We start from the raw sequence: 24,321 nt of genomic DNA on the forward strand, positions 1-24,321 counted from the left end.
CGCAAATTGCCTGTTAAGAGCCGCGTCACCTTCCTCACATTGCTTGAAAGCTTGTTTTGTGGCATACCTTTTTTTTGGGTTTGGTTTGTATTTTTTCCTTCCTTCCTTTCTTTGGGCAGAAAACTGCCGAGGAGCAAATCCGGCGCCAGTTGAGTTACTGCCAGGGCACCTGAGGACAAACGGTGCGCGGCTCCACCGCCGGTCCACGAGCGCCAATGAAGCTCAGATGCGTGTTGTGGGAGGGAGCTAGATTCCAACCCGCGCCCTCGGAGAGCCACGGCGCAAATGCCGTCCCGTTGAACGCACCTTGATTTGCGTGCGCAGTGGAGAGATGCTCGTGCGTGTGTGTGTGGGGGCGCTCACACTTAAAGAGCAGCTCCGAGCCCCGCCCCCACGCCACTCGGCACCTTGCTCTGTAAGCGAGCGGCCGCAAACTGGGACGATCGCAAAGACAGAAAAGCCAGCGCATGCAGGCGGGCGGAGGAAGAGGAGCGAGCGGAGCGGGATGAAGATGTGATGCGCGATCGCGCCGGCTCGTCTTCCGTGGGGAGGACGCCTGGCCGCCTGCCTGCCTGCCTGCCTTGCCTGTCAGTCTGCCTTTCAGTCTGCCTGTCAGTCTGCCTGCCTGCCTGCCTGCCTGGCTGGCTGTCAGACTGCACGTACCCCCAAAGCCCAGACCATGACTTCGGCGTACAATCTAGACTTCCTTCCCGACGTGACGGTGGAGAGCCGGCTGCTGGTGTCTGCCGAGCGAATGTGAGTTTGGCTCTTTTTGTCACCTGTCGTTGTGCGCACGGGCATTTGGAAGTCTAACTCGGTGCACGTGTGTTAGGAGGCCGGGAGGGGTGGGCGGTCGGTCACTTTTGTTCGGCACAACTTGTTCGAGCAGGCGCAGCCACACTGAAGGCTGTGACAAAATGGTCTTTGCACAGAAATATTTGCTTTGTGAGCCCTTTTTCTCCAGCATTTGTTTTGCACGGTGTGACATTTAGCGACAAGACTGGATGGGAACCGATGGTAACGTCGCACGCTCGTGCCTCGACGTCAGAGGCTCGCGCTTACGTAACGAGGCCGAGCTCGGTGGCAGTGGCCATTTTGCAGCCGTGTCATCTCATCACGTGACGTCATTGTGCTAATTGCGCGGCTTAGCTAGCGCGGACGGCTCGTGCCTCGGAGCCGTTCCGGCCTAGGGAAAAGGCAAACCTAATGGCACGGAGTGAAACCTTTCAAAACGAAAGATTTTCACCTTTTTTGTTTTCCTTGACGCATGCCCACTGGCCTGCCCACCTTTGGACGCAGGCGGATGAGCATCTTTTTGGTTTTGTGGCGGCCAGCTGAGAGTTCCCTCCCTCCCGTCAGACGGCGTTGTTTGCTGCTTGCGTTTTGTGACGTCAGCGTTTTGCTTTTGGATGTGTTGAAGACGAGCAGCCCGTCGGCGTTGATGTTCTCTCCCACCTGCACGCGCACGACCTTTGTGAATCCAGGTGTGTGTGCGCAACATGCGCTCAATGCCTTTTTTTTTTTCCCTCCCCGAGAGGAGTGTTTATCGGGCGGCCTTGAGAAAAGCGCCGGGCTTTTTAGCGATGCGCTTAGCCGCACGTGTGTCGGTGTCCCTGGGTCTCCGCAAACTGCACAATGAAACCTCTCTCCTCGCCGTATCGTCCTCTTCCTCCCAGGGATCATCAATAGTCCACGCTTGTGTTATTTTTTTCCAGTCTTCCTCTCCACTTTGTCCGGCTCTCGAAAGGTGCCAAATGATCCCCTCCGTCCGCTCCGGTTACGGCACCAGAGGAGAGAAATTCCGGACGATGGCCGAAATAGAAGGCCCAAAAAGCCGCTTAGTATGGACGCGGCCAGCCCGTCAACCGTAACCTCGACTGCCCCGCGGACTGGATGCTAATCGGAAGCCGCCGCTGTCTCTGTTTGCGCTACCACTGGCAGAAAAAAACAACTTGAATTCATGATTATTTCGGAGGATTTGTCTATTCTTTCAATTTTGTCAATCTGTATTGGACAGCTCCAAAGTCAACCCGCGTGAACGTAATTCCAGAATGTCATCCATGCTGTGTGTGTGTGTGTGTGTGTGTGTGCGGCAGATTGCAGCGTGATCGATGGCGCCATTGTTGCGCTGTTATTGTGGAAGGCGAAGGGGGGGGGCTGTTGACGGCTTTATTGGGACGCATGATGTAGTGGTGGGACTCCCCGGGATGGCCACAAACAGACCTGATCTTTCGCGGGCAAGTCCCCTGGGGGGGGGCGCACTCATAACTGAGATCTGATTTGCACTGCCCAGCACAATCATCCACTTAAGAGCGAGCGAGCGAGCGCATCAGAGATTTTTGTCTTCCTCTCCGGGTGTTGATGGCATCTCCTCGTCTCATTCTCTCTCTTCTCATTTTTGCACTATTGGCTCCAAAGGAAAAATGCGTGTAGGAGCTCCGTTGGAACACTCGCGAGGGAGGGAGGCCCGCTCTGCTTTTACGATTCGATTCTACTGCGGACGGAAAAGAAAGCAAATGTGGCCTAATAAGAAACGGGTCGAGGGAATCGGCCTTCTTCCTCTGCAAAGTTTGCTTCAACTGTGTCTGTCGCCGGACTTTGTTGTGCCTTTGTTCCCCCTTCAAAGGAGACATCCAGTCGAACCCGACGCAGTCATATATTCCTCATTTTGCACACGGAAGCCCGGGCGGGGCTTTTTCAGGACACAACAAAGTCAATCTGTTCAAGTTTCCCGTCGCATCCTCCAAGCTCGGATTTCCTTCATTTTGCTCAGCCCGCCGCGGAGGCGCTCTCAGCTAATTAGGGCGCCCACCTCACCTACGCCGCCCTAATGACGGTGGCGCCGCGTCCCGTCCCGTCTTCCACATCAAAAGGCGGCTCCCGGCGGAGCATTTAGCGCCGCGTGTTTTGTTTGCTCGTTAACTTTGTCGCTTGCCGTTTGGATCAAAGCGGCTTCGGAGGGTGAATTAGCGCGCTAGCTATTAGCGCTAATGGTGCGGCGCCTCGACAGTTGGCCACGGATGGCTGGCTCGAAGGAGCGTCTTGTGAGTGACCGCCGGCGGCAGCGGCGGCGGCCTTTGTGCTTCCTGTTTTTTGACAAGGTCACATTTGTACCGCAGCCCATTTAGGCCGGGAATAAGCTGCACCCTCATCTAGTTGAAATGACAATTTGTTTTTTTTCCCCAAATGATTCAAGCTGGACTCGCTTCAAGATTGAGTGTCAAAAGAAAAAATTCAGCAAGTAACAATGTAGACGATGCAGGCAAAATCCGCACTCCACTTTGGCTTTAGAGGGCTGAAGCGATGAACGCCGCCACCTTGCTAATGGCGCGGCCGGCCTATCTGGCCGACTTCAAGCGGCCGGGATTGACAGCTGACGCCCGTTGTGCTTAGCCCAGAATGACGGGCCGTCTTCCATAAGTGCTTTTGAGAATTGACGTTGCGTTGGCTTTCTCCCGAGAGAGAGAGAGAGAGAGAGAGAGAGAGAGCTGCTCACTCTCGCCCTCACAAAGCTTGAGTTTTTAGTTGGCTTCACTGTTTTTGGTAAACACACGCACGAGCGTGTGCGTGTGCGCGTGTGTGCGTGGCCCGGCGTTGTTTATCGCAGCGCCTTAGGCGCACACACGCGCACAGCTGCTGCGAGCCACATGGAAACGGAGTGTGCGCAAGTTTTCAGGCCGCTTGACAGCCGAGAGTGACACAGCAGCAGCAGCAACAGCAAACGTTTGCGCTGTCCCCAAAAGCTCAGGCGGGCAGCCAAGTAAATATTCTTCTCGCCGCCCATCCAGCGGTGCGCTGCGGGTGGGTGCCGCTCGTTCTTCTCGGATCTATTTTGTTGTCCCGGACGGGAGGAGGATGGCGATTGGGCGTCGTGAGCGCGAGCAGAAGAAGGGTGGGATGCGAAGACGGAGTTGGGTGGCAAAGCCCTCGGGTGCGCACGCTCGCCATGAGTCACGGCCTCTCCCGTCCGTCTCTCTTGTCTGGTCCTCCTTGCGCAGCTTCAGTATGTGCCTCCTCGTTGCGGTGGGCCAGCAGACGTACAATAAGTCGTGAGTGGGAGCGAGCGCCTTTGTCGTAATTCAATAGGAATCTTTCCACAGGTGACGTAACGGTGCGCTACGGCGCCGCCCCTGCAAAAAAAAATCCATACCTATGACTGCTAACAAAGCAGAATGGATGTGCGCCATCGACGGCACGGCCGGAGCGGCTGGCTCACGGCGAGGAAGTCCGACGTGAGAAATGTCGGCTCGGCCCCTCGCCCGACCCACGAGCGGGCGGGCACTCGTTGCTAACGGCTAACCGGACAGCATTGTCCCCACCGACTAAGTCGCCTGACGTGCGTGATGGAGCGCATTTTCGAATTGTGGCTCAGGGTGAGTGAGGCCCATGTCGCTCAACTGCGGCCGGCAAAACTGCCAGCCCGTCCGTCCGTCTTTGTAAGGCTAGAAGAGCGGCGCTGGCTAACGACGCCACGGACGCTGGCGCTCGCTACGCCTTGTCGACGCGCTCGCTAATTGCGCCGACATTGCGCGGGATGTGACGGAAGACGCCCGGCCGGATGCGACCTTGTCTATTCCTGGCTGCCTAATTAGAGCAAGCTCTCTCTCGCTAATGAAGCCTCACTTTGGCGGAATTTGGCAGTCGACTAACTTGACGAAACACCCGCGGCTTACTTCCTCAGCGCCCGGCCCGCTGCTTGGTCAGGAGAGCTGCCAGAGATCCCCTCCTAGGTCAGTCACCCATTTTCAGCATATGGCGCCATCTGCGGCGGGCGCAGTTGATTGCTATCTGTGACGATGTTTTTCCCAGCCATAAAGCCCAATGAAAAGGAGCAAAAACACATTGGCCAACGTATCCTAATAGAATCGTCAGACCCGACGCGGCGCTTTCCTCTTGCGTTCCTTTTTTTATTTGGCCCTGTCCTGTGCCCATTTGCGGGGTTCTTTTGGGGCCCCGTTGTCTTTGCTGCGCTCATTTGCAAGATTGCCAGTGCAGATTCCAGATCCCCCCCCCGCCCTCCAGATGCCGTGAAATTCTCTCGGAATCTCTTGGCACATCCGGAGCGCTTAAGCGATGCAATTAGTCTGTGTAAAAGTGTCAAGGGTGAAACGTTCCGTTGCCGCCGAGCACATCCCGCTGTCGCCATAGCAACAAGATGAATGAAGATGACGCCGGAATGTGCCGTTTCGTTGGAGTCGCGCTAACCGTCGTTAGCGTCGTTTTTGCCCTCGTTTGGGAACGTTTTGCTGAGGGAAAAGCAAAAGCGGTTGTCTTGCGTGCATAAGTGTGTGTGCGCGCGCGCTCATGTCCTCATTAGCGTACGGCAGCTCGTTAGCGCACGGCTAGCCGAGCGCCAGCCAGGCAGGGCACCGTTGCAGTTTCATTAGTTGGCGTGACATTTATCTGATGCTTTTCTCTCTCTTGGTGCGGCACGCGTATAGCGTGTAGTGCCACGTTACCGTGGCGACCGACGCGCGCGCACAAAATATATCTCATCAGCCGTTATTCATCGATGCTCGCGGCATACAGTAAATACTAATCGTCACGCCAAAGGCGCAAATGCGAGCGAGTCGCCGTGTCCGTTGGTTAACGGCGCCGTGTCTCTGTGCGCAGTAACGGCACGGCGGGGAAGATGAACGGCTCGCTGGAGCATTCGGACCAGCCCGACCCGGACGCCATCAAGATGTTCGTGGGCCAGATTCCGCGCTCGTGGTCGGAGAAGGAGCTCAAGGAGCTGTTTGAGCCCTACGGCGCCGTCTACCAGATCAACATCTTGCGGGACCGCAGCCAGAACCCGCCGCAGAGCAAAGGTACCGTACGCCAAAGGCAAAAGTAAGCAAAGTGCCAGGTCACATTTGAAGACAAAGCGGCGTCGAGGTCCCCAGCCGGCGGCGCCGCTGCCCGTTTAGCGTGCCACCCGCACAAAGGTATCGTTGCTCGCCAGGAGGCCAAAGTCCGGGCCGGTGTGACGCACGCGAAGGAGGCAAGGCAGGCGTATTTTGTGTTTGATGTGATTTTCATCTGAGCCGGCCGGGCCTTTGTCGCAAGTTGACAGCGTCAAATTTCAAATGGTTCCCAGACATCTTTGGACCCGGCTTTCGAGCATCGGCGTCATCGTGTGGCCGACCTGTCTGTTTTTTTCTCCCCAGGCTGCTGTTTTGTGACGTTTTACACACGGAAAGCCGCCCTGGAAGCTCAGAACGCGCTGCACAACATCAAGACCTTAACAGGGGTGAGCGTCTTTCCAATGGTTGCATTTCTCTGTAAAAACAAAAAAAAAACGTTCCGTCGGAGCCCCTCCGTCTTCTGCGGACCGAGTTGCAGAAGGAAAAGCCCGGGGCGCTTTGGCCATTACGCACGCTGCCATGAATCGCTCCTCCTCGGCCCGGCGCGTTTGGTCACAAGGAACCTTTGAGGCGACGCAACCTTATCGATTTCACCAACGTCTTGTGCTCGTCGTCGCGAGATTTTTCCGGCAAATTGAACGCTTTGATTAGCGCGTGACAGATGTGGAAACGGCGCCAAGCGCCTGCCCTCCAGAAGGGATGAAGGCAAGGACGACGGGGAACGTAGGACGTGTCCTTGGTCCCGGAGCCTTCCTCAGATGAGAGGCCTTTGATTGGCTTCCGCTCAAGGCTGCCCGAGTGCACGGCACGGCACGAGCGCTGAGCAGGTTGCTGGCAGCTTTTTAGGGGCGCTGAAGCTTATCTTATTTTTGGGATTCTTTCTTTTTCTAGACGAAAGAAAAAACAAATATTCAGTTGGACAAAATGGGGAAAAATTCAAATGTTTCTAGATTTGAACTCTACAATCTAAAAGTTGTATTTGTTGCGGGCAAAACGTTGTCGTCCATATTTGACGTGTCAAGAGAATGAAGTGATCTTCTTTGGACGTTGAGGCCAGTTTGCCAGACTCGGAGGAGGGAGACTTGCTGGAATTGGATGATCAAAGTCTTGAATGGCACTGCGACTGAGCCTAAGGGCACACAGACACGCACGCGCCCGGCCGGCCGGCCGGCCGGCGTTTGAGTGTGATTGATTTGGCGCTAGATTCGGAGAATGGCTGTCATCCGTCTCTCTGCAGATCAAACGGCGACATAATCCCCCATAAAGGAAGCAGACAGCCAGCCGCAGGAAAAATCCCAATGCCGTCACGAGCCAATGCGGCCCTTGGATTACTTTCCGACGCCATGCTTTTTTGGGGCTTCAATAAGATGCCCAATTTGCCAGGCGGGCGTGCCCAAACTCACCGGCTGGCTCTTGCGTCTACTTGCAGATGCACCACCCCATCCAGATGAAGCCCGCTGACAGCGAGAAGTCCAACGGTGAGCGCTCCAAAATCCAGGAAAACCACAGAGCGCCGGCGTGGCGTGGCGTGGCGTGGCGTGAGGTGAAGGACGGCCGAGTCATAAACGCCGTTGAAGAGCTGCCAAATTCGGGCGCCGCGACTTCATCAAGGCGGCGCGGTGAAATACGGCACGCATCCATCCACTTAATGATAACGACCTGGAAATAAAGGCTGCGTTAGTGTGACGAATGGCCGCCGCGAGCTCCATTGGGCCACGCCGCCGCCGCCGCCCGACTCCCGGAAAGGGGGGCAGGCAGCGAGTGGAGTGGCCGTGCTTGGGCCGCCACAGCAAACTATGATGGAACAAATCAGCTTTTTGAGCCAGCGGAGGGCTCACAAAGGAGCGTCCACGTAGCCCGGCACCACTTATCTTTGTTCTTTTTTTTTTTAAAGACGCAAACGATCTGCCGAGCAAAATAAACAAGCGCGCTATTGATTTCCCCCAGTGCAACAGAGCGCTTGCTGATTTATCTGTCGCGCCCGCCGCTGACACCAAAAGGAATCAGATTAGCATTGAACGGATGGATAGATGGAGGGAGGGAGGGAGGGCCACCTGAGTTGCGGACAACGAGCGCTCCGGTCGGGCTCTGTGACGCTGTGGAAAAGCTTCTCTCTCTCTCTCTCTCGCTCTGCTCTGCTCTGCTCTCCCTCCCTCCCGGTTTGTCTTGCTCACCTTGTTCTGTGTGCTCTGGCCACAGCGGTGGAAGACAGGAAGCTGTTCATCGGCATGGTGTCCAAGAAGTGCAACGAGAACGACATCCGGGTCATGTTCTCCGCCTTTGGCCAGATCGAGGAGTGCCGGATCCTGCGGGGCCCCGACGGGCTGAGTAGAGGTGCGTGGCGTGGCGTGGCGCGGCGCGGCGCGGCCCGGCCCAGCGCGGTGTTGGAAGCCGCTCGCCTCCACCCGGAGGGTAATGGCCGCAACAGCCTCCAGTGCGGACATCTCGAGGCTGTTGTGGGCAGCGGGAATATTTTGGCTCTATATAGCATCTTTGCCTCTCTCCCCCAACCCCTTTTTCCTGCCCCGCCCCACCCCGCTCCGCTCACCCTCCTCCTCCCAACCACCACATCAGTCGTGTACGTGCGCTTCACCTGGCCGTCCTCGCCCAGAAGGTTCAGTTGAAAGTAGGCCCCGCACCCATTCAAATCTGAATTTGGCCGGCCGCTGCCTGACGAAACGCAACTTCCCACGACGTGGGTCGTCGGGTCGGACCCGCCCCCGAAATGGCTCTCGCTCAGCCACGCGGTTGCTCCTTCATAGCCCGCCCAGCTTTCCGGGGAGGATTGCAGCTGCTAGCTCATTTTCAAAGCCACCGCCTGTGCTTCCTGTGTCCCCCCCCCCCCTTCTCCTCTTCTTCCTCTTCCTCCTGCCAGCTTCAGTGTCATCTTGTCAGTCGTGTGTTGTTGTTGTGGTGTCGTTGTTTGAGCGTGGCCATGACTCTCTCAGCACGCACGCACGCACGCTCTCTCTGGCGACTGCGCTTCTTTGTCCTGCCTACGCCCACCCGCCCGCCCGCCGTCCATCCGCCGACCTCTTTGCCCCCAGCCAGCGCCACTCTTTTGTCCTGATCAATATTTGAAATGTCTGGAAGTGAAAAGAGGAAGTAGCACCGCGCCGGCTAATAAAGGCCCCCGACCGGCGTTGGCAAATAAACGGGTCCAAAAGCGAGTTCCGGGACCTGCCCCCACACCCACCCTGCCGCCGCTATTAAAAATTGCGCCATCAATCAGAGGAGCCGCGCCGCTATTAATAAAATATGGATCATACCGGCCGGCGCCGGCGGGCCGAGGGAGCCAGCCTACTTTCACAAAAGGACGACTTGCCGAGGGAGGGAGGGAGGGAGGGAGGGAGGGAGGGAAAGAAGCAACCGGCTTGACTTTACTTCGGGGCACCAAACGGTTCAAGCTGACTTTGTGGGCCGCCCATGGCTTGAGAAAAGGGCAAATTCCAGGTCAGTCAGTCAGTCATCTGGCGGAGGGGGGGGGGGACACCTCGACCCGGGTGGAAGTCCCCGGGTGGAAGTCCCAGGGTGGAAGTCCCCGGGTGGAAGTCCCAGGGTGGAAGTCCCCGGGTGGAAGTCCCCGGGTGGAAGTCCCCGGGTGGAAGTCCCGAGAAGCAATGCAACAAAATGTTTTGTCCCAGCAGACACACCTAGCTAGCTACCTAGCTCCCGACCTCGTATGACCGCTGCAGCTCAAGAGTGAAAAGTTTTGGCCATCCTCTCAGTCTCACTTTCAGTTTCTGCAATTCCTCCCTAGAAAGTTGAATTTGGGCGGGCGTCTCCAAAAGTCCAGCAATTGTTTTCCCTGAAATTCCCCGCGCCCGGCTGGGCGCGTGCGGATGCAGAGAGGGCGGGGCGGGGTGGGGCTGCGCTGCGCTTGTCACGCCACCGCCGTGCTTGTTCCCCGCTGTTGTTGCTATAGCGACCGACAACACTCGTTGTCCCGTTCTCTGTTTTTTGGGTCTCTTGTGGGTTTTTTTATAACGACGACGTGTCCAACCCTTTTGTCTTGTTTTTGTTCTTTCTCGTCTTTCCTCTTCCTTCCCTCCCTCCCTCCCTCCCTCCCGCTGTCCCGCCATCCCTCCTCCTCCTCCTCCTCCTCCTCCTCCCTCCCTCCCTACAGGATGTGCCTTTGTCACGTTTTCCACCCGAGCTATGGCACAGAATGCAATCAAAGCCATGCACCAGTCTCAGACGATGGAGGTACCGTACCCTCTCATCTTGTACTCGCCGTCAAATGTGGAGATGAATTTGTGTTGAGCGCTCGGACTCACTTTGAATCCAAAGAGTCTTTGCACGCGTGGGAACCAAATTTCACCAGCTGCCTTTTCACTCCCGTCCTTCCATCAGCTCTGACCTCGTGACGGCACGATGATGAATATTTGCGGGGGGGGGCGGGCGCCAGCAATCAAGATTTGCCCACGAGTGGCCTTGTGGAGCTAAGCTGCCTCACCTTACCTTACCGCGGCCCTCATCGGCTACGCCTGAACGGGATGGCGCTTCTTTTCTTTTTGTGCCTTCCTTCCGGACGGACGGACGGGGGACGCCAATAACAGGCTGCGAGCGCCATTGTCTCCCGCGAGCCCTTCATCGCGAGCGCCCCGACGCCGTCGTGGCTTTGCGTCGTTGGCCGGCCAGTGAGCGCTTGGGAGGAGGATTTGATGCCAATGAAATTTGAGCATGGAGTGCAGGGAAACGGAGCCAAAAATGGATGTATGGAGGTGATGCACGTCCACATCCACAAGTAGAAATGTGCGCAGGTGTCTGTCCGTCTGTCTGTCTGTCTGTCTGTCTGTCTGTCTGTCTGTGCGTGCATGTTGACACTGTCGTATCCAGCCTCTCATTATGGCGTGACATTCGCGTGGCGCCCAGCCACCTGAATGTCACGTCCTAATCAAAGCAGATGCCAGCAAGACTCCCGATTGGTCGACGGGCCTTGTCACGCACGCACGCACGTGTGAGCGGCATTCTTTCCGGCGCCTGCTTGTGTCAGCTCCCGTTCGGGATGGGCCAATTTTGTTTGCCGCGTCCCGAGTGCAGCCGTGCTGGAAAACGCAGTCTGCCATTTCGAGATCTGTGAAATGGCTGCTTTAGCAACGTGACGCTGGCTGGCTGGCTGGCTGGCTGGCTGGCTGGCTGGCAATCCCAAAAAGGGTCTGGGGAAGCGGCTGAAGAGAGAGAGACACACACGCACACAGACAGACAGAAGGTCCGTTCCTTTGCTTCAAGGGCAACTTTTTCCGGCTCATTTCAGGGATTTTGTCCCTCGGGAGAGATTTGAGCGCTCATCCCCACAGCCGGAGCCGCATTTTGCCAGTCGGAAGTCCAAAAAAGAAGGCGTCTGCCATTTATAGCGTCCCGTGGAATTGCTTTTGAAATGTCAAAAGCGCTCGTTGATGAGGAGAAGGCAAAAAGGAGCGCTCGTTCATGAGGAGAAGGCAAAAAGGAGCGCTCGCCCGCTCTGCGTCTGCCCGCTCTGCGTCTGCCCGCTCTGCGTCTGCCCGCTCTGCGTCTGCCCGCTCTGCGTCTGCCCGCTCTGCGTCTGCGTCTGGGTTCGGCCCCGAAGCCCCTTGACTTGGATTTGGTGATCAGACCCACCAAGAAGAAAAGCAAAATGCAGTGGACCACTATGATGCAAAGATGATCCAAATTTGGCAAGGGGGTGAAACAAATGGCAAAACAAAGCCCGATCGTACTCAATCTTGTCCCCCCCACCCACACAAAAAAAAATCTCTCACACACACACACACACACACACACAGACAGAAAGTGAGCGGGCTGCCCAGTCTCCCCAATTAAAGTGATAATGGAAATGTCTCAATCTTCAAGTGTTGCCGCTCCTTCCTGCTCTTTGCGGTCATCCAATCGCTCTCCCTCCCTCCCTTCCTCGCGCAGCTGATGAAATAGTTGAAGAAGTGGGGAAATCTTTTTCTGGACTCGTAGATAAGTGAGCCCTTGCGGACCCCGCTGGCTTTGGAGTCGGGCTTCCTGTCGGTGGCGGAATGCGTGTGTGTGTCATTCGGGGTGTGCTTTCAAGTGGCGCCCCCGCCGACAAGTGCAATGACGCCATGGCAGAGCGAGCGAGCGAGCGACACTTTGGATGGCTGGCGCAAAGAGCGAGGGCGCAAATGCTTTTTTTTTGTGGCGGCGCGCGACAGGGCTGCTCGTCCCCCATGGTGGTCAAGTTTGCCGACACGCAGAAGGACAAAGAGCAGCGGCGTCTGCAGCAGCAGCTGGCCCAGCAAATGCAGCAGCTCAACAGCGCCACCACCTGGGGCAGCCTGACGGGCCTGGGCGGGCTCACCCCGCAGTACTTGGCGGTAAGACCGGGCGGGCGGGCGGGCGGGCGGGCAGCCACGCCGCCGCCTCCTCTGGTACGCTCAATGCAAAGTTTCCACTACCGACAAGGTAGAACTGTTCGCCGGGCGCTATTCTTGGAGGCGAGGGGCTAAATTCAGCTTTTGTCTCAAACAAAAGGATGAGCCCTTTTAAAGGTCTTCTGCTCTTTGTTACCATGACAACCCCGCCCGCCTTCCCAAATTAGACAGACATAAAGGGAACGAGGAGGAGGAGGCAGATGAATGAGCTCATTTTTAGGAGCTCTTGGTGGGCCGCCATGAAACTTCTCATCCGTCTTTGAAACAATCGGGCGCAAAAAGTAGCTTCGGCTTCGACTATGGCCACGCGGCGCCCCAAAAAGGATGATACGAGAACGCAAACTGAAGCTTTGTTTTGTCGTCTTTGTGCGCAGTTGCTCCAGCAGGCCACTTCCTCCAGCAACCTGGGCGCCTTCAGCGGGATCCAGCAGATGGCGGGTGAGTTTCCGGTGTGGCGCCGCCTCCCTCTCCATCCAAAAGCATCGCCGGCCGATGGTCGCTCGCTCGTTCGCTCGCCCCCCAGATTGATCAAGCCCGGCAAAGATTTGTCACCAGCGCCCGGCGGCTCGCTGGGGCTGGACTCAAATGGCAGGCGTTGATGGCTGGACGCCGGCGTGCGTCGGTGCGCCAGCCCGCCCTGGCGCGGTGGCCTGGTCCCGGCAGACTTTGACCCGTTTCCTCCAACGTGCCTCACAAACACTCTTTGTCCTCTCTCTGTCTGAGGCAAAGTGTCCGACTGTCCTTGGTCCATGGAGAATTCTTTGAAGAAGTGTTCTTGCCAAACATTTTTCTTTCTCCCGGAAGTTTCCTTCTCGGCGAGGTCTTTGACAAAGTGTCTTTGTCCCGGAATTCAAAGACTTATTCCAGAGTGCGTTGGGCGCCGACGGCCGGCCCGGCTCCTCGACGACCCCACGGCAAAGTTGATTCCACCGGCTTGTGTGTTTTGTGGGACAATTGAGCCAGGAGGCCCCTGCCTGGCTGGCGGGCTGCCTGCCTGCCTGCCTGGCTGGCTGGATGGGTGGCTGGCTGGCTGGTTGCCTGGCTGCCTGGCTGGCTTCCTGCCTGCCTGGCTGGCTGGATGGGTGGCTGGCTGGCTGGCTGGTTGCCTGGCTGCCTGGCTGGCTTCCTGCCTGCCTGGCCTGCTGGGTTGACTCTGTGGCTCCCCCTCTCTGCAGGTATGAGCGCACTGCAGTTGCAGAACTTGGCCACTTTGGCAGCGGCGGCGGCGGCGGCCGCCCAAAACTCGGCCAGCCCGTCCACCGCCAACGCCCTGTCCTCCGGCGCCGCCTCCCTGGGAGCGCTGGCCAGCCCAGGTAACGCCGCAGTGCCGTCGGCTCGCCCCGAACGCGGGCGCCGGGGGATCGCTCACCGACATTGCCGCCAAACTCCACCGATCACCCGTCGGCCATTTGTGTGACACGCCTTGTACGTGCGTGAGTGAGTGAGTGAGTGAGCGTGCTTGTTTTTGGTCAGCTGTTTGTCGGTGCTACCGGCTTGTTTTTGTGGGATTCCACCGCGTGTGCTTACCCAAAGTGCAAATAAAATAAATCATAATAAGGCTCAAAATGTTGACAGCAGAAATGACAAAAACCTGAGCATGAATTGAGATACCAAAAACTTGAATTATGACTTTCGGAGGCATTATGAGTTGAGATAAAGAAGTGGAAATGGTGGTGTGAAATTTGGAGGGGGGTGGATCATTTTGGGTAAGCACAAGCGCCCGTGGGAGCCTGTAGGCTCCAAATACGGGCGCTAGCACATGCCCCTCCTTCTTCTTCCTCGGACATTGCGCCTCACCACTGCCACCTGCGGCCGGCCACCAGCCTGCATGGAACCGCCAGTTCATCGTCACTTCACGCTCACGCGGCCCTTCCCACGCGTAGATCTTATTTCTGGTTGTTGTGTTCTTGTTGGTTTTTTTTTTTTTTTTTTTTTGCTCATCGGTCGGCTCGGCCCATCTTGGGGGGGGGGGCGGGCGAGGTCGGCAGAACGGCCGCGGGCTTTGGGCTTTTTGTCGACGTCCCCCGCCCTGATGTCGTTTATCTTTGCGTGTGTGTCCAGCAGGGGGCGTCCCCGGCGGCTCCAGCGCGGGCGGCATGAGCTCGCTGACGTCGCTGGGCACCCTGCAGGGCCTGGCGGGCGCCACCGTCGGCCTCAACAACATTAACGCGCTAGCGGGTAGCGTCAACAGTGAGTATCGGTCCCGCCATCTGCCACGCCCGCACAGAGAGGCCTCGGAGCCTCGAGTACGCCTAATCGGCACGCGTCAGTAGACGTGTCCCGCTTCCGCCTCGGTAGGATGCGGGAGGGGCGCTCCCACGGCCAAATGTGTGCCAAAGCCTCCATCCATTGGCCATGGCTGCTACTTGTCTGTGTCCCGCCGCTTCCCGCTGCGTCGGCACCGCTCAGCCACATGCTGCTTCACCTGCCGACGCAGCGTCGCATAAAAGAGCACAAAGCTGTGAAAGTTGTTATTGTTTTTCCGTGAAAGTCGGCTGATGCAAATCTGTGCTGACGCCCCTTCTGGGGTGGTGGTCTTCATTGGCTCTTGTGACAGGCGAGCTTCCGACACATTATTCTCCGCTGACCTTTAGCGCATCCGCCGTGGTACTGGCTTCCCCCTCCCCACCACAGACTTGAACTTGTCTTGAGCACACCCTCCCCACTCGCCCGCCCTCATTTAAACCTTAATTGAATTGCAAAGGTCAGCCGTGCAATTATTCCAGAATAAATGAGTGACCTATAATCCTTAGTGGCGCAGTGATCATTTATTTGCTCACGTCTGACGCTGAGACGACAGGAGGTCCCCCCCCCCCCCCAGACAAGTTGCACCGGGTGGTGAAATGAAGCCGTGACATGGCGCTAATGAGCGCCACGGCCACCTTTGGCTCAGGGACTGCACCGCGTGCCGAGTGACCTCGCGGTCGGTCGACGGCAACGTTAAGAAGACGGCCGAATGAGTTCATTGCTAAGGACGTCTGAGAAACTTTTCCGCAGTAACGGTTCATTCGGCAAAAGCGGAGCCGAGGAGTAAAGCCGAGCGCGCTCTCGTCTTTTGGTCGGCACGGGTGTAAAGTGGGCGGGCGAAATGCTCTCAGGTATGGCGGCCCTCAACGGCGGCGGCCTGGCCAACGGGGCGGCGGCGGCGGCAGCGGCGGCGGCGGCGGCGGGCACCATGGACGCGCTGACGCAGGCCTACTCAGGGATCCAGCAGTACGCCGCCGCCGCCTTGCCCACCCTCTACAGCCAGTCGCTGCTGCAGCAGCAGCAGCAGGGCGCCGCCGGCAGCCAGAAGGAAGGTAGGTGAGCAGCGCTGCTCAATGGCTTTCCATTAGAGATGGGCGTGACCGACCCGCGTCCGCTGTGAGCCGCAGGTCCCGAAGGCGCCAATCTGTTCATCTACCACCTGCCGCAGGAGTTTGGCGACCAGGACATCCTGCAGATGTTCATGCCTTTCGGGAACGTGGTCTCCGCCAAAGTCTTCATCGACAAACAGACCAACCTCAGCAAGTGCTTCGGTAAGGGGCTTTGCTTTGCTTTGCTTTGCCTTCCCGACGCATTTGCACGGAGGAAACGGCGAGAGTCTTTCTTTCTTTCTTTCTTTCTTTCAGGCTTCGTGAGCTACGACAATCCGGTGTCGGCGCAGGCGGCCATCCAGGCCATGAACGGCTTCCAGATCGGCATGAAGCGGCTCAAGGTGCAGCTCAAGCGCTCCAAGAACGACAGCAAACCTTACTGATGTCGGCCCGCCGGGCCAGGGTGAGGGAGGTGTGGCAAAGGACGCCGAGTGTGCTTTGCAGTGGTCTCGGGAGTAACTGCGCTCCTGTTGCTCTCCTCTTCCAGAACATCATCTCCATGCCTGGCTTGCGTGCCTCGCCACCCCCCCTCCCCCCCAGCAAAAACATTGTCATTGGCCACGCTGCCGGATGAACAAAAAAAACTCAAGCGTCTCAAGGTTGGTGTTTTGTTTTGTTTTTTTCTCTCTTTTCTCCTCACCTGCGCTGAGCCGCGCTCGCCCCACCGTTGACGCCTACTGAACATTTTCTTTGGATTTGGATCACCTTTTGACTTTTTTTTTTTTTTTTGCATGTGACCTCATGTTTTGGTGAGGTGACGACCTCAAATCAATGTGAAACCAACACAAAAGCTGCACTCATTGGTACAAAACACATTTGCTTGGTCTTTCCTTTGTGACGCGTTTATGTGTGTGTGTGTGTGTGTGTGTGTGTGTGGTGGGGGGGGGGGGGCCTGGTGTGGCCCATCTTAAGACTACTTCCGCACAGTTTGGACTCTGAAGCTGTTTTTACATTTTTCAGGCCGTGTAAAGTTTTTGATAAGGAGTTTCTCACTAAAGTCTATATAGAGAACCACTTTTTTCTAGAGTAGTTTCAAGGGGAACAACAACAACAACAATGGGGGGGGGGGGGGGGGCGAGCGAGCTAGCTAGCGAGATTTGGGTGCGGGAGAAAGAAATGCTACCTACTTGTGTGCCCTTTTGCTGAACTGCCTCCCAGACAGACAATCCGTGGTTTCAATGCACATGATGAGATGACCTATATTTTCTACTCTTTCAACGTATTCAAGTACAAAAGAACAAAGAAATGTCGGTGCTTCTGGTGACTTTTAATATCTCATGGCAAGTCCAAGACGCTCTTGTCTCATGTATTCTTTGACCTTATTTTTCCGTTTGAAAGCGAAGACTCGAGTTTACTTGAACAATAGCCTTTCTTAGAAACGTGTTGTTTGGATTTGGGTTGTTGTTCTTTTTATTGTTCTTTTTTCGCTTAACCGGTTGTCGTTGAATTAGCTCGATAAAAGGAGTCAAATCTATATCAATGGAAAGAAATCTATGAATCTCTATATCTCTAATGTCAGCTTGTGGAGCATCAATGTCATGATTTGATTTGTCTACGTGATGGCAACCAAATATTTAGACGTGCTCTTTGTGTTTTTGTCTTATAACCGAGATTTTGGAAAACAAAAAGTGGACTTTAGTGCCAAATTGGGAAGAAGCCGCTTCCCGCCTAGCGCGTGTGCGTGCGTACCGTCCGTCTTCTTCTTCTTCTCTTTGTGACATGATGATGATGATGATGATTTGCTTACGCGTATTTTCTTCTCAGTGTTTTCATATTTAAAACATTCTCGATCTCAAACGAGAAAAACGCTAGAGTTTGTTCACTTGTGTGGTCGGTCGGTCGGTCTTGTTGCCTGAGAAAAATGTCATGTTTGCTTTTTATTTAGACTTTTGTTCTCTTTGTAAAAATGTACAAAAAAAATGCAAAGTGCCCATGTGTCACATATATATACATATAAATTGAAATCTCTCTATATATCTTTAGACATGTGCACACGCACGCACGCACGCACGCACACAATTGTGCAAGACCTCACTTTGTTGTTGTTGTTATTATTATTAATGTTATTCTTATGATTATGATTGTTGTTATTGTTGTTGTTGTGCGGGAGAGCCCCCAAGTGCGAACAATTCCACTGGAACCACGCACACGCGCGTATGCACATGCACGCACTTGACTGACGCATGCGTACACACGTTCATTGGCAAGCCTCAAGGCGCGCGCGCACAAACACTCTAACTGAGCTACCTGTCTACACGTACATGCACATTGAAACAGACACATCCATGCGAGCAAGCCTTAGCACACACGCGGGTCCAGGCTCGGTCGGGCGCGTCACCTTCGAAGCAAAGCACAGCGCGGGCGGGCGGGCGGACGGACGGACGGACGGAAAGAAGGAACCGCACTCCCCTCCCTCCTGTCGGCCGCGCGCGGTGTCAACAAGCCAAAGCAAATTTACGCGGCCCGGCGTCGTCGCTCCACGCCTGACCCAGAAACCCCGGCGCCTCTTTATTTTTTTGCACACAAAAAAAAGAGAAAGAAAAGCTGCGCTGTTTTGTACACAAGATGCTCACCACTGGCCTTAAGCAGGGACGTCAGCCTCACCATTTTTTGCCAAACCAAGCAAGCAACCATTTTGAAGACGTTGGCGGATTTTGCTCCCAAGGTGGCGTTGGCGCCTGCCTCTGCCTGTCTGCCTGTCTGGCCGCGCCGCTCTCGGAGCCACCCGTCCGTCGCCTGCCTTCTGGATGTACTCAGTCAACGTGCGTCGGTCGGTGCATGGCATGGACGAGCGCTGCGTGCGCAACGACCAATTGAGCATTTTGAAGGGCGGGCGGGCAGACGGACGGGCAGACGGACGGACGGACGGGCTTGCAGCAGCCGATGCACGCGGGCGCGCGGCGTCAACTTGCGTTGCACGGGCCAAAAGCAAACCTTCCTGCCCTCATTTCCAAAGCTTCTCTTGAGAGCTTTTGCGGGCCTCTCTCTCGCTAGGGTTCCGATGGGTTTGTTTTGCAAGACCTTTCGGTGATTGGCTGACAAACAAAGTCAAATGAGGCGTTCACTTGAAAAGCACAAGCGTGGTTCCTCTGTGGGTTCGTTTGGTTTGTCATTCTTTTTTCCTCAAACCGTTCACATGGGGCCTCTCCCGCTGCTTGTAACTTTGGATCTTGTCACTTCTCTGTCGGCCTTCCTCAATTAATCACGTCTTTGATTAAGTGCTATTTGTGGAAACAAAATGGGGAAAAAAATCATAAGCTTGTGATTTCTTTGCATTTTGACTTGTCGAGTGTTTTGGAGCATCTAAAAAATGTCTGTGTGTGATTTTTGCCAAATAACGCTTGTTCCCGTGTTCTTTTTTTTTTCTTCCTCTTCTTTTTTTTTTTTTTTTTTGTATTTCCAAAACTAAAAGAGTTTCAAAAACGTGTTTTTCTTGGTTGTGTTTTTGTCGCCGTGATTTTCCGTGTGTGGTTTGACCATGCGCGTTCGCTCCATTTCCAAGTGCGTCTTTGTCCCTATGCGGAGGGAAAGGTTGGGGCAGCTTCCCGTGCTGCGATCGGCGTTGAGGCCTGCCGCTTCGCTCCGCTCCGGGCCTGGCAATATTCCGCAATTTACGTCAGCCTGGCGCAGGCGGCTGGTCCTTCAAATCTCGCAAGCGTCCTTCCCCTCCGATAAGCCGCCAAATCCGCAGTGCTGCGCGGTGGCTTTTGCGGGCGCCACGTCTCTTATTAAATATTGATTGAGGAGTTGAAAGCCGCTCATCTGGCCTGCCTGCCGTCTCGCTCCATATTACAAATGCGTTCCGAGCAAGGCGAACCTCATCCTTCGGATTTGCCTCCCTCCACCCGTTTGGATGTTGTGCTGCTCCTACTTATATTTCCAACACTAAGAGGTATGTATTTGCGTTGGTTTCCTTTTTATCTTGACCACCTTCAACATTTCCAGTCAGGTGTATTTATATATCTATTTTTTTTTAAACATGGCTGATGGATTGCAGCGTCGTCCGCAGCGGCCAAATTCTCCAACATATTTCTAGAGGCCAAAAGATCCCGGAAAATGATCTGAAAAGGGCGCACATGCAGTGGCAGGCTGAGCGTCCCTGGACTTGATGCGGCAAAAACGGGCGCTTAAAAGCAACTCTTTTGGAGACTTTATGTTGGGACTCAAGATAAGCATGCCCTGCCTGCCAATTTCCTGTGGCTTTGTTGACCTAAAAATCAACGACACTCTTTCAAAGTGGCTTGACAAAAGTGATTAGATTGTCCTTTTTATAGCTTTTGAAAAGCCCTGCTTCACCTTTTCCTGAGATTTAAAAAAAAAAAAAAAAAAAAGGTGTCCCTGACATTCACGAGGTAATTAAAATGAAGTGTTGATTAAAGGAAGAGCTTGTTTATTTCCCCATTTTGTCGAAAGAAGTAACGAGAGAAGCAAGCGCCCAGGAAAAAAAAAAAAAAAAAAAAGCTTGACGTGCTTTGACGGTGCTTTGCTGCCCTCTTGCGGTGATTTGCGACCCTCTTCCAGATATCACGTGAATCACAAAAGACTGAGCTCGATTCTAAACTGTTGTCAGCGAAACAAAAAGCTATGTTTTGTTAACAGTGAATGTATCTCCTCCAGACCAAAGTGTGTTTTTTGGAAAGTGCAAATACTGATGTATTTATGTTATTTAGTGAATGTTTGTTGTGATCCTTCATCCATCCGGAGCTGCCTGCGCTGCTCGGCGGCAGCCAGGTGACAGTCATCACGATGATTGATATGGGGGCGCGGCCGGCGGCGTCCACTCGTGACGATCTGCGTCCAGGTCCAGCGTGAATTTCGTAGCCAACACGCGGAAAGCAGATGGTTCTTTGTTACGGCCGGCCTTTTCCCGTGGATGTTGGTGCTGCGCGGTGCTGTGCTGTGCTGTGCGGTGCGGTGCGGTGCGGTGCGGTGAGCAGAGCGCTCTTGGGCTGCCGCTTGTTTTTTCCCCACGCGTCACCGCAGTACTTACTCCAGCCTGTTGGCCTTGGACAATTTCAGGCCCCTGAGAGGTCTCTCCAAGCGGCTCAGATGTCGTCCACCCTCGGGTTGGAAAAGGTGCCCGAGAGCTCCAACCGCTTTTCACATGCCGTCCGTCCGTCAGTCAGTCGCCTGCAAGGTAAGTGAACTTTTCATCTGCTGCATTCTTCCAAGATGTTTGAATGAGATGGTTCACCGAGATCATGTGAAGCACACGTTCATCTATCTTCTCGCCTCTGTGACTTGACCAGCGTTTGGCGTCAGGCAGGAATCGGCTGTGCCATTTGGCAGCCTGCCTCAATCCGTTGCCAACTAAAGCTAGTCTGGACGATTTTGATCAAGCGTTTATCAGTCGAAAGTTCAATCGTTGGTTGGTTGGTTTTCTTTCCTCTATTGTTCCTCCATCGGTTGTGCGAAAAATCACAGGTTTAACGCTCCCACATCAGTGTCCACATCTTGTCGTCCAAATCCCTTACTCCCATAGTTAGGGAAGGAATTCGATCGATCGTTTTGGCTTTATTTGACTACAGTGGTACCTTGAGATAGGAGTGGCATGATTTCTGAAGTTTTTTGTGAAATGATCAGAATTTGAAATGAGTGACAGAGCAGCTCAATATCAGAGATCATAATAATGTTCTTAAGATCTGTGATATCACGGACAGAATGGCCCTCACTGATATCACGGCGATCTGAGTGAGATCAGATATCACAGAAGGCCCCAAAATGCTCTCTAGTTATCTCGCCAGATATCACGCACACGATAGCAGATATCTGTGGGATAGCAGATATCGCACCCAGACGGCGATCGATCTACGTGTGATCGCCACTTACAAATTCCTGCATTCTTTAAGTCCAAATGAGGCAAGACAGTCATGTCAAGTAAAAGCCAAAGAGTGTATTGTGCTGCAGAATCAGATCTTGAAATGAACATCCATCAATCCATCCATCCATCCATCGACCTTCTGTTTCCAAATCCAAATGAGTGGTGCACTATCTCGCAAAGAATGCGTGGTACGGATGGATATCCTAGTTTGGATCAGGCGCGGGGGGGGGCTGTGAGTGGCGCTTGTCGGGGGGATAGCGCCACTTCAGGGTCCATGGAGATTTTGACTCTGCAGGAGTCTCTGGATCTCTTTGAACTGCTCCACTGTCTGGTCCTTTACATCCGGGTTGGAGATCTGCAGGCGGATACTATCAATGGACCAGCTGTGCTCACCTGAGAACATCTCTGTTAGAATTCGAGCCACTACCGGAACCACCTGAATAGGAAGAAAAACAATTGCATGTGAAAAATACAATATGGGACTCGACTCAACTAAACCTGGTTCTGAGTCTCAGCCGTGAAATGATACTACTTTGTGGCGAAAAACAAAAAGTATGGTTCTGAGTCTCAGGCATGAAATGATACTACTTTGTGGCTAAAAAAAAAAAACGTCATGAGAATGGATGACTGGGCTAACTTATCTTGGCATCGTTTAGCTTGGTTTAGCTCATCTTAATTTAGCTTCGAGATCATATTTGAGTTCATCTTGGCTTGGCTTAGCTTTGTTTAGCTCAGCGTGACTGATTGCGGAGCATTGGCCCTGCCTTTGGATACGACGTATTGTCGAACAAACGGACCTGAACCACAATGAGTTTCTTCTCTTTTGGTTTCCGGTCATCAGGCCAGTCCTCCCCGAAGCAGAAGCAGATCTCGTAAGGGGGGGAATTCCGAGCCTCGCCCTTCTGGTACAAGATCAGTCCTGGACACAATCATTTGTATTCTTAGCCATTGGAAGAAGGCGCTAGTTCAAGACTTGCCTTTGTCACCTTGGAGGAAGTCGTTGAGGCTGAACACTTTGACCCTCCTCTCCCTCTCCAAGTGATTGGGCCCACCCTGATGGGGCGCGCCCGGTCCAGACCAGTACACCTTACATTGGCAGAGGCGGACAGCGTAGATGTCTTGCTCCCAGATTTCTAGGATGAGTCCGCGATCCATCACGCTCAGCAGGGCCTCTGTGAATTGCCGCTGCTTCTGGCTCAGGATCTCCGAAGTCCCCGGGAAGGAAACCTGTTGCAGGTCGACGGGTCCGAAGAGGTCCACTTGCAGCGGGTCGGGCCCCAGCTGGCCGTAGAAAAGCCGGCAGCCCTGGGGGTTACTGACTGTCAGCGAACCCACAGGGCGGCCGCGGTACTGAAACTTCAGATCCAGATCCGTTGCTGCGGCAGGCGGCGCAAAACCAAATGAGGACAGCGTAAACGGCACGGTCAGGTCAGCGCTCAGTCACTCACACGGGATGCTGGCGAGCAGGTTTGCCGAGTCCACTTGAGCCCGGACCTGGTCGCTCGCCTCCGCCTGATCCAATATTTGGAAGTCCTGCCGAGGGTGCTGGCAGGTGACGGCGGAGAGCCGGAAGCCGTCGGCGTCACCGTGCGGCGGCGGGACATCTGACAACCCAAAGGCCGCTCGTGGCCGACTCGACGTACCGATGGTCAGCTCTGTCACGTTTGGCATCTGAAAGGCAATTTCCACGTTGGCGAGGTGAAGAAAATGAATTTCAATCACGACCTGCCGTTACCTCGTCGTCCTCGTCGACGGCGGCGGCGGCATCTGGAAACAAAGGCAAGGTTGAAAAAGAAAGCCTTGAGCGGACAAAAACAAGGTTGAACTAGGAAGCCTTGAGCAGGCAAAAAGAAGGTTGAACTCGGAAGCCTTGAGCAGGCAAAGAGAAGGTTGAAAAAAGCAGGGAAGGAAGGAAGGAAGGAAGCTTCCCTGGAAAACCACAGCCTTGAGCAAAGCAACACTCGACCTGAGTCTACAAGCTGGTAGATTTTGTAGGCCTGCAGGGGCGTCTCTTTGGTGCCGTCAAAGTGGAGCCGGAAGTCTTTACTCTTGTTCAGCGCGCAGCGCAGGTTTGCTTTCCACTTGGCCGGGTCGGGCTCGTCCACACCTTCCTGAAATTTGCCCGTTTCCAGCGCCCACGCCTGGACGGGTGAAGAGGAAGTGGTCTCGCATCACATGGCCGCGTGATTCAACAGGAAGTCGCCGCTCAAAGAAAGAGAAGTGAATCTTGTCGGGCTTCCTTTCAACTCAGACAAAGCCAGCGCAAAGGACCTTGAAGATGGAGCTTTCCTCTGGATGCGGCGGCGCCAGGCTGCGCGCGGCGTGCTTCCAGGGGATCTGGAACAGTCGGCGCTCCCAGTCCACCCAGTGGAGGCCGGGGAAACGGCCGCTGTCCACCTGAGCCACGAGCCAAGGCTTCAAACGCATTCTCCGGCCCTGCGCGCTCATGATGTGGCGAGGACGTACGTCGCTCAGCAGCTGCTCATGGTGATCCTGAAGAGAGAGGTTCATTAGGCTTTTACTGCGCTGAATGTTGGCATCGTATCACCTCCTTTCCCCCTTCACTTCAGGAAGTGACACACTAAGCACAGAATGTGCCACGATAGGCGTCAGAAAAGGTGTCTGAGCGAGCGGCGGACTGGCCTGTTGTGGTGCCCAGATGCTACTTGAGACGCGCTGGCCCAAAGTCCCGCCCGCCGCTGCTGACAACGCAATCTGGCCCCGAGCGGCACGGCCGGGGAAATTCTGGCTGCATCATCTTTCTGCTTACTGCTGTCAAAGTCTAGAAGCAAAGGTGAAACTCACCCGGAAATGGAGGGAGGACGAGGTGTTGCAGAGGCGCTGCTGCTGCTGCCGCTGCCGCCGCCGCCCTCGCTGTCAACAACTTTCCCCCTCTCTCGAGCCCTTCCTTGTCGTGT

The 24,321-nt window shown here is 54.9% G+C and overlaps 2 protein-coding genes across 14 annotated transcripts in view; one reads left to right on the forward strand and one right to left on the reverse strand.

Moving 5' to 3' along the window:
* The window catches only part of celf2 (cugbp, Elav-like family member 2), a 76,319-nt gene extending 57,300 nt beyond the window's left edge, over positions 1-19,019 (forward strand). For 2 of the 9 annotated variants that reach the window (XM_085902674.1, XM_085902675.1), the window contains exons 5-16: positions 5,614-5,810; positions 6,150-6,232; positions 7,276-7,324; positions 8,046-8,180; positions 9,973-10,052; positions 12,008-12,169; positions 12,601-12,664; positions 14,288-14,416; positions 15,325-15,525; positions 15,601-15,744; positions 15,838-15,994; positions 16,070-19,018. In XM_085902674.1, the coding sequence (XP_085758800.1) occupies positions 5,633-5,810; positions 6,150-6,232; positions 7,276-7,324; positions 8,046-8,180; positions 9,973-10,052; positions 12,008-12,169; positions 12,601-12,664; positions 14,288-14,416; positions 15,325-15,525; positions 15,601-15,744; positions 15,838-15,965 (1,353 nt within the window). In that variant the 5' untranslated portion in view covers positions 5,614-5,632 and the 3' untranslated portion in view covers positions 15,966-15,994; positions 16,070-19,018. Of the gene's footprint in view, positions 1-5,613; positions 5,811-6,149; positions 6,233-7,275; positions 7,325-8,045; positions 8,181-9,972; positions 10,053-12,007; positions 12,170-12,600; positions 12,665-13,401; positions 13,540-14,287; positions 14,417-15,324; positions 15,526-15,600; positions 15,745-15,837 lie in introns of all 9 variants that reach the window. The other 7 variants (XM_085902678.1, XM_085902670.1, XM_085902671.1 and 4 more) reach the window with 7 other exon arrangements.
* Positions 19,020-21,455: 2,436 nt separating this feature from the next.
* irf5 (interferon regulatory factor 5) lies at positions 21,456-24,227 on the reverse strand. 5 transcript variants are annotated; one of them, XM_085902684.1, is made up of 8 exons: positions 24,209-24,227; positions 23,675-23,896; positions 23,370-23,544; positions 23,139-23,170; positions 22,852-23,074; positions 22,381-22,779; positions 22,201-22,322; positions 21,456-21,839 (listed from the first exon to the last, which is right to left on the reverse strand). In XM_085902684.1, the coding sequence occupies exons 2-8, from the start codon at positions 23,849-23,851 to the stop codon at positions 21,669-21,671; spliced, it is 1,299 nt and encodes a 432-aa protein (XP_085758810.1). In that variant the 5' UTR covers positions 23,852-23,896; positions 24,209-24,227; the 3' UTR covers positions 21,456-21,668. The 5 variants fall into 5 exon arrangements, with proteins under 5 accessions (XP_085758810.1, XP_085758809.1, XP_085758808.1 ...); XM_085902683.1 differs by lacking the exon at positions 24,209-24,227 and adding an exon at positions 24,047-24,199; XM_085902682.1 differs by lacking the exon at positions 24,209-24,227 and having other exon boundaries at positions 22,390-22,779; positions 23,675-24,200.
* Between the last annotated feature and the right edge of the window lie 94 nt (positions 24,228-24,321).

This window comes from Syngnathus leptorhynchus, chromosome 21, assembly GCF_054491065.1.
Source record: "Syngnathus leptorhynchus isolate UIUO chromosome 21, UIUO_Slep, whole genome shotgun sequence".
In the NCBI taxonomy this organism is placed as follows: Eukaryota; Metazoa; Chordata; class Actinopteri; order Syngnathiformes; family Syngnathidae; genus Syngnathus; species Syngnathus leptorhynchus.

Bases quoted from the DNA above. Each gene is read 5' to 3' on its own strand.
- irf5 (XM_085902685.1), bottom strand. From the start codon at position 23,914: ATGAACCTCTCTCTTCAGGATCACCATGAGCAGCTGCTGAGCGACGTA. The intron at 23,203-23,272 runs GCTTCCGAGTTC...TGTCCGCTCAAG, and splicing joins CTTCTCTTTGCCTGCTCAAG to GCTTTCTTTTTCAACCTTGC. The intron at 21,840-22,200 runs GTCCGTTTGTTC...CTTCCTATTCAG, and splicing joins AGAAACTCATTGTGGTTCAG to GTGGTTCCGGTAGTGGCTCG.